The sequence below is a fragment of the Parambassis ranga genome, chromosome 2, assembly GCF_900634625.1.
Source record: "Parambassis ranga chromosome 2, fParRan2.1, whole genome shotgun sequence".
NCBI classification, from domain to species: Eukaryota; Metazoa; Chordata; class Actinopteri; family Ambassidae; genus Parambassis; species Parambassis ranga.
In genome coordinates, this window is record NC_041023.1 from 45,544,179 (window position 1) to 45,556,812 (window position 12,634).

General features: G+C 44.7%; 1 gene segment (V, D, J or C); it reads left to right on the top strand.

The window, feature by feature from the left end:
* LOC114449878 (Ig kappa chain V region Mem5-like) overlaps nt 1-11,555 on the top strand; it is a 30,380-nt gene extending 18,825 nt beyond the window's left edge. Inside the window, 2 exon segments of the V gene segment in view lie at nt 10,294-10,328; nt 11,149-11,555. Of these exon segments, the coding sequence occupies nt 10,294-10,328; nt 11,149-11,477 (364 nt within the window).
* The last annotated feature ends 1,079 nt before the right edge of the window (nt 11,556-12,634 follow it).

A 12,634-nucleotide genomic window follows, 5' to 3' on the forward strand; every position in this document is an offset into this window, starting at 1 on the left:
CTTGTTCATTCCATGCCTAGAAGACTTGGTGCTGTCCTTAAAAATCACGGTGCCCATATAAAACACTAGATGTAGTAGGTTTTGTTGTGGGGTGTACTCATTTTTGCTTCAAGATTTTGTGATCTAAGTTAGATTATTAACCTTAATTTCATGTTATGGAGTTAAATAAGTGTTTAATAAAACTCAGCCTTGTGAAAAGTTTGGAAATTGTTCTTTTGTTCATTGAGCTACTGAATAAATTTTTACTTTTCAAAGGGGGTGTACTCATTTATGCCGAGCACTGTGAGTCTGTGTTAGTGACATTAAATGTGGTATATAAATAAAAGAGACAACACAAAAAAGTCTGAAAAAGATGAATGATGTCTGACACTGACAGCAGTGCTGAAGCAGTCCACATCTACATGAAGTTTAAAGGTGAAAATAAAACAGCTGAGCAGAACAGAGTTCCTGTCAAAATGAACTTCATGATAGAAAGTTGTATCGTCTGCATAACACAACACTTTGTATGTTTTTAGAACACATTTAAAATCAACATTTTAAAGAGTAAAACTCAACACTGAGACTTTTTTAGATCATCAATCTGTTCATTTCCATAGAGAGCCACTTTGCATCAGCAGCAGCATGCTCCAGTGCTCTGACAGACTTTATAGTCCTGACAGCTGAACACTGGATGACTGACAGCTGTCCTTCATCACAGCACAAACCCTCCTCATCAGAAACATGACTCTGACCTGCGTCCTGGTCTGGACTCTCCTCTGCTGCTGCTTCACAGGTAAAGTCCAGAGAATCAAAGTCCTCTGACGTGAAGACGCTGCTTTATGTCTCTGTCTCTGTGTCCTCAGAGTCCAGAGGACAGGTCACAGTGACTCAGCCTGCAGCACAGAGATCTGCTCCAGGAGGCACCGTCACCATCACATGTTCCACCAGTCAGGATGTTCACTATAGTACTGACTATGCTGCTTACCTCTTATCATGGTACCAACAGAAAGAACCAGCAGCTCCTAAACTGCTCATTTATGGGGCAACTCACAGAGCATCAGGGATTCAAGATAATTTTTCAGGCAGTGGATCAAATTCTGCTTTCACTCTGACCATCAGAGGAGTTCAGGCTGAAGATGCAGCAGTTTATTACTGTCAGAGTCTTCATAGAACTCAATGGGTGATCACACACTGAAAAAGAGTGGTACAAAAACCTCCCACAGCTCAAGAGGAACGACACCAGCGAGAAGCTTCTGCACATAGTGACACACTTCACTGAACGCACACACACTTGGCTGTCACCTTCATTTCCAACATCCATCCACTAGGGCTGCACGATTTTAAGAATGAATTGAATTGCGATTTTTCTGGCAAATATTGCGATTTCGATTTCATCCACGATTTTTTTCAAATCAAGTTTTAGTGGACATGAGCATTTGCAAAGATCACAGAAACTTACATCATACCAGTCAAAAACCAGATCCCGTAACTCTAATGCAAGAATGAAAATTAAAGTCAAGAACTGATTTCAAATGTAGTCCTATTAACAACAAACATGCTATACATAAGCTACATTAAGTGCTTGACCAACAACAGTTATTATAACTGAAAGTGAAAGAGCCATCTTTTCCTTAACTTAAAGTAAACTTAAACTTTTCTCAGCTACAAAATATGTCAGACATCAAGCACCAATATATTGCACTTCTGTAAAAAATATAGCATAAATTACAGCAAAAATAGTAAACAGCTTTTTAAAACAAAGGAATTCAGCCCTGTATTAAGAAATCTGAAATGGTAATAAAAAAAACGTTTACTAAAATAAAATGACCCTACCTTTTTCGTAGATGGGAAAAGGTAAGACATTAAAATAGGTGGGTTGACTATTGATTGCTGAGAAGCACCAAAATATTGCATGTCTATTTTGTAAAAAATATAGCATTTCAAAAACAGTTAGCGCCTTTTTTTTTAAACAAAGACTTTAAACCACAAGTCAGGGTAAAGTGAAGAACAAACACAATCAACACTAATATATGCGTCCTGACATCTCTACATCACCTTACAGATTTTTAGCCAAGAAAACCAGCATGTCAACCTTTGATGGTTTTAGACTTGAGCGCTGACTAGTTCTACTGCCGCTTTGATGGACTATCAGCCAGCCCTGACACCTCTCCACACCCCATCAACATGGACATCCACATCAAAGATACCCCATCAGAGTCCTCCTTACCCCCCTCCTCCTCCCCCTCAGCTGCCCTCTCAATCCTGGAGGAGGATGTTAACAGGCTGTTCAGGAGACTGAACCCCCGCAAGGCTCCTGGACCTGATGGTGTGTGTCCCTCCTCCCTAAGACACTGTGCAGACGAGCTGACTCCAGTGCTCACAGACATCTTTAACACCTCTCTGGAGTCATGCCATGTGCCAGCCTGCTTCAAATCCTCCACCATTGTTCCAGTTCCCAAGAAGCCAATGATCACTGGTCTTAATGACTACAGACCTGTGGCACTGACGTCTGTAGTCATGAAGTCCTTTGAGCGCCTGGTACTGCCCCACCTCAAGACCATCACAGCCCCCCTCCTGGACCCCCTGGAGTTCGCCTACAGAGCTAACAGATCTGTGGACGATGCTGTCAACCTGGCTCTTCACTACATCCTGCAGCATCTGGACTCCCCAGGAACCTATGCTAGGATCCTGTTTGTGGACTTCAGCTCTGCTTTCAACACAATCAGCCCAGCTCTCCTCCAAGACAAGCTGTCCCTGCTGCATGTTCCAGACTCCATCTGCCGGTGGATCACTGACTTCCTGACAGACAGGAGACAGCATGTGAGGCTGGGGACGAATGTCTCAGACACAAGGACCATCAGCACCGGTACCCCCCAAGGCTGTGTACTTTCCCCTCTGCTCTTCTCCCTGTACACCAACTGCTGCACCTCCAGCCACCAGTCTGTCAAGCTGATTAAATTTGCTGATGACACCACCCTCATTGGACTCATCTCAGACAGGGATGAGTCTGCCTACAGGAGGGAGGTGGACCGTCTGGTGTCCTGGTGTGCTGACAACAACCTGGAGCTGAATGCCCAGAAGACAGTGGAGATGACAGTAGACTTTCGGAAAGTGCCAGCTCCATCACCCCCCCTCACCCTGACAGATACCCCCATCTCCACAGTGGACTCTTTCCGCTTCCTGGGTACCACCATCACCCAGGACCTCAAGTGGGAGCTCACCATCAGCTCCCTCATCAAAAAGGCCCAGCAGAGGATGTACTTCCTGCGGCAGCTGAGGAAACTCAAGGTGCCAGCCAGGATGATGGTTCAGTTCTACACGGCCATCATTGAGTCCATCCTCACCTCCTCCATCACAGTGTGGTACGCTGGGGCCACTGCCAGGGACAGGCACAGACTGCAGCGTGTTGTGCGCTCTGCTGAGAAGGTGATCGGCTGCAGCCTGCCATCTATCGAGGACCTGTACGTCTCCAGGACTCTGAGGCGTGCAGGTCGGATCACAGCTGACCCTTCTCACCCTGGACACGGACTCTTTGAGCCACTCCCCTCAGGCAGGAGGTTACGGTCCATTCGGACCAGAACCTCATGCCACAAGAACAGCTTCTTCCCCTCTGCTGTTGGACTGTTAAACTGTAATTAATGCACTGCTCTGCACTGTCTTCAGAAGGTCACTTTAGTATAGTCACTGCACAATGATGACTATTTGCACTGTTTACTCCAACTTGCACTACTTGCACACTAGTACCACCTCACCGACCCATGTGGTACCTGCTACATTATTACATTATTACACTGTTCCATTCGATCATATAAGGGTCTATGTTTACCATTACATCCGCCAAGTATTTTATGTTCTGTTCATTGTATGTCTGTTACGCCATGTCTGTCATGTAAATTTAGCCTTACTTTAGTTTATTTACTTAATTTTATCTTAGTTTTTATCTTATTTCATGTTAATTATTATATGTTCTTTGTATGCAGCAATCACTAAGGCAAATTCTTAGTAATGTGAACCCCCTTCACTTACATGGCAATAAACACGATTCTGATTCTGATACTGTTCTCTGTGTTTAGTCGAGTGATGGCACTTGATTTTTAGGATGGAGACCTTTTCTTCGTATATCAGACCGGCAGCATTTCCACTGAACAACACTGCACATAAAACTACTGCATCCATGGTTCTTCAGACGTTCCTCATTTACAAACTGAAAACTGAAGATTCAGGAGTTTATTACTGTCAGCAGCACAACAGCTTCCCACTCACACAGTGAAAAAGAGTCGTACAAAAACCATCTCCCACTTATCAGCAGCTGCACTCTAACAAAGGTCTGAATAAAAACTGCAGCAATTTACTCTGAAAATACAACAATTCATATTTACAATAAAAAATATTATTACTCTGAGGTTTATGTTTATAATAAATATGAATTATATTCAGATTCTGAGTGTAACTGACAGACACACTGAGTCTGTGTTTGTGACATTAAATGTGGTATATAAATAAAAGAGACAACACAAAAACAGATCATTAAGGTCTGAAAAAGATGAATGATGTCTGACACTGACAGCAGTGCTGAAGCAGTCCACATCTACATGAAGTTTAAAGGAGAAAATAAAACAGCTGAGCAGAACAGAGTTCCTGTCAAAATGAGCTTCATGATAATTCTTCATAATTCTGCATAACAACACTTTGTATGTTTTTAGAACACAATTAAAATCAACATTTTAAAGAGTAAAAATCAACACTGAGACTTTTTCAGATCATCAGTCTGTTCATTTCCATAGAGAGCCACTTTGCATCAGCAGCAGCATGCTCCAGTGCTCTGACAGACTTTATAGTCCTGACAGCTGAACACTGGATGACTGACAGCTGTCCTTCATCACAGCACAAACCCTCCTCATCAGAAACATGACTCTGACCTGCGTCCTGGTCTGGACTCTCCTCTGCTGCTGCTTCACAGGTAAAGTCCAGAGAATCAAAGTCCTCTGTCAACATCCGTCCCTCTGACGTGAAGACGCTGCTTTATGTCTCTGTCTCTGTGTCCTCAGAGTCCAGAGGACAGGTCACAGTGACTCAGTCTGCAGCACAGAGATCTGCTCCAGGAGGCACCGTCACCATCACATGTAGAGTCAGACCACAGGTTTATGTTGGACGCAGCAGTGGTAAAGATATTTTACACTGGTACCAACAGAAAGAACCAGCAGCTCCAAAGCTTCTCATTTACAGAGTTGATGAAAGAGAATCAGGGATTCCAGATCGTTTTTCAGGCAGTGGATCAAAGACTGACTTCACTCTGACCATCAGAGGAGTTCAGGCTGAAGATGCAGCAGTTTATTACTGTCAGAGTTATCATGAAATCAACAGTCAAGCTGTGTTCACACAGTGAAAAAGAGTCGTACAAAAACCTCCCACAGCTGAACAGGAACTGACTGCTGCAGCTTCTGCACACAGTGACACACTTCAGTGAACACACACACACACACACTCATTAAAACTTATTTAAAACTTGCTGATTTTAATAACCCACGGCTCATATCCAATTTTCCATTTCTTCTTGAAAACATTGGTGCTTCTGAACTTCATGCTAGTAACACAAACAAGCAAAGAGTGCAATCAGGCAACAGCATAGACTGACCATTCAATACCAACAGACATGTGATTAACCCAACACTAGAATCCAACTTACTGTAAAATAATGCAGGCAGAATCTCAATGACTAGAACCCTGCCCTCACCTAAAGGTGCACATTGTGCGCACACACACACACACACAGGGACATGAGTGTAGGTCTATCAAACGTTTCTCTCTAACATGTTCATCAGGTGAATGAATCAGTCATTATTACTTCGTCACAGTGATTCAGTTCAGACAGAACAGCACAGTGTTCCGTTCATGGAAATGACCTGTGCTCAGCAGCAGTGTTTATCTGTGAGCTTCTCTTGGACTGAACACTGAGGATCAGGCCACCGTCAGTAAAAGCCAGGTCAGCGGGCTGATATAGTTGGCTGGCCAGTCAAGCACTGTGATGGCATGGGCATTAAACCAGGTTTTGGTGCTCCTGGCAGTATGGGAGGGGGCCAGGTCCTGCTGGAAGATGAAATCTGCATCTCCATACAGATCCTCAGCAGAAGGAATCATGAAGTCCTCCAAAACATTCTGGTACACTTTTGCGGTGACCCTGGATTTGAGAAAGCAGAGTTTACCAACACCTGCACCGGGCATTGCACCCCAAATAATCACTGACTGTGGATATTTCACACTTGACCTCAAGCAGCTTGGGTTCTGTTCCTCGCCCGCCTTCCTCCAAACCCTTGGATGACCACACAGAAGAAAATACTGCAGCCAGCCTGAGAGAGAGGCGAACCAGCTTTCCATCATTTCCATAGAGAGCCACTTTGCATCAGCAGCAGCATGCTCCAGTGCTCTGACAGACTTTATAGTCCTGACAGCTGAACACTGGATGACTGACAGCTGTCCTTCATCACAGCACAAACCCTCCTCATCAGAAACATGACTCTGACCTGCGTCCTGGTCTGGACTCTCCTCTGCTGCTGCTTCACAGGTAAAGTCCAGAGAATCAAAGTCCTCTGTCAACATCCGTCCCTCTGACGTGAAGACGCTGCTTTATGTCTCTGTCTCTGTGTCCTCAGAGTCCAGAGGACAGGTCACAGTGACTCAGTCTGCAGCACAGAGATCTGCTCCAGGAGGCACCGTCACCATCACATGTTCCACCAGTCAGGATGTTCGCTATATTGGTGTTTTTTACCTCTTATCCTGGTACCAACAGAAAGAACCAGCAGCTCCTAAACTGCTCATTTATGCAGCAGATCAGAGAGAATCAGGGATTCCAGATCGTTTTTCAGGCAGTGGATCAAAGACTGACTTCACTCTGACCATCAGAGGAGTTCAGGCTGAAGATGCAGCAGTTTATTACTGTATGAGTTTTCATGTAATCAACAGTCAAGCTGTGTTCACACAGTGAAAAAGAGTCGTACAAAAACCTCCCACAGCTAAAGAGGAACTGGTCAGCAGCTGCACTCTAACAAAGGTTTGAATAAAAACTGCAGCAATTTACTCTGAAAATACAACAATTCATATTTACACTGAATGAAAATCATTTTCAAACATCAGAGTGAACCTCTGTCGGCTGATCAGTTCATTTCACACACACTGAAAAGCTCTAAGTTCAGCAAGAAGAGTCCACACAAGAAGACTGCATGTTCCTCAGCATGTGTTGAATTAAAGTGCTCTAAGCTTCCTTAGAGCACTTTAATGAGTGGGTCCATGTTTGCGCAATAAAATGCAGAAAATAAAACAAAGAAATCCTAAAAGACAAGTAAAAAATCGGCCTCTCAGGAAGAACAGTCCCATACAGCGGACTTCCTTTTCTGAACATTAATGACACATAGGTCACCTGCTGTATCTCTCGCCTACTTTTTAGTAAGATGCATGTTTTTATTTAAAGATAAGCATCTCTGCCTCGCCCCAGCAAAGTCTATTTCTCTTTTCATCCAAGACATGAGACACAGAGCTGAATAACCGCTCATGCTGGTGCATGGCAGGTATTTGCCGCTTCGCCTTGGTTACAGTGTTTTGAAAGGGGAGGGGCTCAGTCTGTGGAAGGGGGTTCTCGTGCCACCCGGATTAGCTTCCCTCCGTGCAGTTTTCCCCGGACATACGCTCCTCTTACACACAAAAACAGCACTACAGTCAAATTATGTCAAATTCTGTGATATCTGTGTTAAAATGTAAATTCCGTTTTAATCTGCCAATTCCGCGATTCCGTCCGCATATGTATATTTATGGCCTGCACTTCATCTGCACAGACAACACAAAAACCAACACAGGCACAGTTCTTAGCACACAAAGTCCAGCAGAGGGACTGCAAGGAACCAGCAGCAGGCCAGAGAGCCATCTCTACAAAGACCTGCTCACACAGACTCAGACAGGTGAGATCAATCCCTCAACCAGGTAGGAGGAGCCAACCTGGAGGCAAATCATCCAGCAGGCCCAGGGCCGTCACTCAGTGTCGTCATGATGAGTGTTTGTGTTTCATGATGATAACTTTCATGCTGATTCGGACAACAAAGGGTTACCAGCTGCTCTTCATGTAGCACCCACCGCTCTCTGTGACCTTAGACTCAGTCACCTCACCCTCAGCTGGAATGATGGGGTGTTAGGGTTCAGTGTGTAAGCTAGCTGCCACCAAGGTTTACCTATTGAAGTGACCTCATGATACTCTGCTGGTAATCAGATTACTCTATCCAATTTAACAGTAGATGTTTTCTCCTTAGACACACTTTAAATCACTGATCACAGACAACTCTTTGTAAAACACTCAACACATGTTGACTGAACTTTTGACCCCGTGTACAGAACAATACTTTACCTTTGGTAAACACAGAGCCAGTAAACACATGATAAATTACAGCCCTTTGAAATAAACTGCTCCCTCTGTAAATACTGTGAACATTACTTTGACCTTACAACCTTACTCGGCACTTCTAACTGGCCTTCTCCCCAAAACATCAACTCATTCATTTACATTTCTCCCAGATCTCTGAAAAACACTCGACCTGTGGATAAAGTCTCTTTCCTCAGCAAAGTAACACTCAACTGGTTTAACTCACAGTTCAGCGTGGAGCCTGAAGAACCAGTCCTCGGTCTGTGGAGAAGAAATGAGATGACAGCGGCCATGGCCTCCTCTCCAGGAAATACACCCAGCCCGCTTCAAGGCGGAGCTTGACCAATTACTGCAGGTGACACTGATTGACAGCTGCAGTAACCAATCAGACAGAGCAGCTGAGAATAAAGGCTCAGTCTGTAATGACCTCTTATTCAGATCACTTCAGTTTTCACAGCTTATTCTTGCAGCTTTATTTCTACATTGATCGACCTTTTAATCCTAAATTATCTTCATCAATAAGTTAACCATTTCCTGCCCATTTACTGATATTATTGATATATATTTATGATTGGATTCATGAAGCTACTTTCAGCTGGTTTTCATCCACCACATCATGCTTTCATTGAACAGTGCGGGTTCACCTTATTTAACTCCCTTTCATTTTTACACTGGGCTACATTCACATAGATCAGAGGCTGTAGTTCATCAATACTTTCCTCTGCTGCAGCCTTTAAACAAACAACTGGGATCATTAGGTTGAAGTCATTAAAACAAAAATACACAAAACCAGCAGAACACAACAATCTGACACAACTCAGAGACACAACATGAGCTAACAGAGCTTCAAATGATCGCTAGTTTCATTGTGTGTGAAATGAACTGATCAGCCGACAGAGGTTCACTCTGATGTTTGAAAATGATTTTCATTCAGTGTAAATATGAATTGTTGTATTTTCAGAGTAAATTGCTGCAGTTTTTATTCAAACCTTTGTTAGAGTGCAGCTGCTGATCAGTTCCTCTTTAGCTGTGGGAGGTTTTTGTACGACTCTTTTTCACTGTGTGAACACTTCTTGACTGTTGATTACATGAAAACTCTGACAGTAATAAACTGCTGCATCTTCAGCCTGAACTCCTCTGATGGTCAGAGTGAAGACAGAGTCTGATCCACTGCCTGAAAAACGATCTGGAATCCCTGATTCTCTCTGATCTACATAATAAATGAGCAGTTTAGGAGCTGCTGGTTCTTTCTGTTGGTACCAGGATAAGAGGTAAGCAGCACCATTATAGAAAACATCCTGACTGGTGGAACATGTGATGGTGACGGTGTCTCCTGGAGCAGATCTCTGTGCTGCAGACTGAGTCACTGTGACCTGTCCTCTGGACTCTGAGGACACAGAGACAGAGACATAAAGCAGCGTCTTCACGTCAGAGGGACGGATGTTGACAGAGGACTTTGATTCTCTGGACTTTACCTGTGAAGCAGCAGCAGAGGAGAGTCCAGACCAGGACGCAGGTCAGAGTCATGTTTCTGATGAGGAGGGTTTGTGCTGTGATGAAGGACAGCTGTCAGTCATCCAGTGTTCAGCTGTCAGGACTATAAAGTCTGTCAGAGCACTGGAGCATGCTGCTGCTGATGCAAAGTGGCTCTCTATGGAAATGAACAGGGATCGGTCTGATCAGCTGCTGATCAATGGATCAATCACTGTATTGGATCATTGATCAGGAATCAATATGTTTTTCAATCAGAACAAAGTGATGGATGTCAGAATCTTCAGTCGGTGTGTTTCATTGATTTGCACATTGATCAGCTGAGTGTGACAGACACAGTGTTTCAGAGTCAGAGTGTGTGTCTGTGTGCAGTCAGAGGTTTTTGTACGACGCCTCCATCAGTCTGAATCACTGTGGTACACGTTCGGTGGAGGAACCAGACTGGATGTTGGAGGTAAGTTGAAACTTTTCATTTCAGACTAATTCTTATTTGTTGTGTCCGTTTCTGATCAGACAGAACAAATAAAAACCATCTTTCAGTCTTTATGTTGAATTTTCTTGGTGCTCAAACACACAGTGACTGTAAAAAGTGACTGTGCTGAATTGAACCCATGAGGATGGTTCAGAGGGGGCTGACTGCTTCTGCTTCTAACGGCTGGATTTTGAGGAGTGTAGCTCGGTCAGACAGTCGGAGCGCCCGTCTGTGTGCAGTCAGAGGTTTTTGTAGGACGCCTCCATCAGTCTGTGTCTCTGTGGTGGACGTTGGGTGGAGGAACCAGACTGGAGGTCGACTGTAAGAACCTCTGACTGCTGCTCAAACCCACAGAAACAACATGTGTTCAGCTCACAGTGGATGAACTGAGTCTTTACTGGATGACTCCGATCTGTTCTTGTTGTTGGAGGCTGTTTAGCTCATGACTGATACACAGAGAAAGTTTAAACCTGAAAGAAAACACATGTCAGTATTTTAAATGTAGTCATTGTTGAATGTTGTTGGAATCATTTGTGTAAAATGTGTTTTTAAACATTGGAAACATTTCAAATCCTCATTAGAACCATCATCATGTCCCTCAGGAGCTTTTTACCTTCAGTACTGAAACCTGTCTGTTGCCACGGTTCAGCAGTGATGCCTGTCTGTTGCCGTGGTTACCGAGCTCAGAGAGGGAAGTGAAACAGTGAGGAGCAGTTTCCTCCCCTCTGAGGACCAGCAGCTGGACTTTCTGTTCTCTGTCTTCATGTCCTCTCTCTGTCTCCTCCTCCTCCTCCTCCTCCAGTGGGTCCAGTCCCCCCCTCCCTGACGGTGCTGCCCCCCTCCAAAGAGGAGCTGCAGAAGGGCCAGGCCACGCTGCTGTGCCTGGCTGACAGAGGCTTCCCCTCTGACTGGACCCTGTCCTGGAAGGTGGACAAACAGAACAGGGACAGCTCGGAGCAGAGCCGGAGCACCGCGCTGCTGCAGGACGACGGGCGCTACAGCTGGAGCAGCACCCTGAGGCTCTCTGTGGACCAGTGGAGGACGGCGGGCTCTGTGACCTGTGAGGCCAGGCAGGGCTCCCAGAATCCAGTGACACACACACTGAGCACAAACCAGTGCTCCCAGTCCTGAGTCTCTCTCTGCTCTCTGTGACTCTCTGTCTCTGTCACATTTTCTATTCTTTCATCACAATAAAGACTTTTTCATCCACTCAGCTGTTTTTGTGTTTGAATCAATAAATGTTGTTTGAGCTGAAGTGAAAGTCAAAGGAGGAGAATAATAAAGAGAGTCTGTCTGAGAGGAAACCACTGCAGCTGAACCACAAAGGTGGATTTTACATGAAGGTTATATCAGCACAGACTCCTCATCTTCATCACTTCCATCATCTGCACTGGAGACATTAAACATTATAGGGTGTAGTAACACACTCCCGCCCACTAGATGGAGCTGATGCTCCTGAAACTGTCTGTTCATTTCCATAGAGAGCCACTTTGCATCAGCAGCAGCATGCTCCAGTGCTCTGACAGACTTTATAGTCCTGACAGCTGAACACTGGATGACTGACAGCTGTCCTTCATCACAGCACAAACCCTCCTCATCAGAAACATGACTCTGACCTGCGTCCTGGTCTGGACTCTCCTCTGCTGCTGCTTCACAGGTAAAGTCCAGAGAATCAAAGTCCTCTGTCAACATCCGTCCCTCTGACGTGAAGACGCTGCTTTATGTCTCTGTCTCTGTGTCCTCAGAGTCCAGAGGACAGGTCACAGTGACTCAGTCTGCAGCACAGAGATCTGCTCCAGGAGGCACCGTCACCATCACATGTAGAGTCAGACCACAGGTTGCTGTTGGAAGCAGCAGTGGTAAAGATCTGTTACACTGGTACCAACAGAAAGAACCAGCAGCTCCTAAACTGCTCATTTATTGGGCAGATCACAGAGAATCAGGGATTTCAGATCGTTTTTCAGGCAGTGGATCAAAGACTGACTTCACTCTGACCATCAGAGGAGTTCAGGCTGAAGATGCAGCAGTTTATTACTGTATGAGTGGACATTACATCAACAGTCAAGGTGTGTTCACACAGTGAAAAAGAGTCGTACAAAAACCTCCCACAGCTAAAGAGGAATTGACTGCTGCAGCTTCTGCACATAGTGACACACTTAAGTGAACACACACACACACTCATTAAAACTCATTTAAAACTTGCTGATTTTAATAACCCACGTCTCATATCAATCTTCCATTTCTTCCTGAAAACATTGTTGCTTCTGAACTTCATGCTCACCTCACTG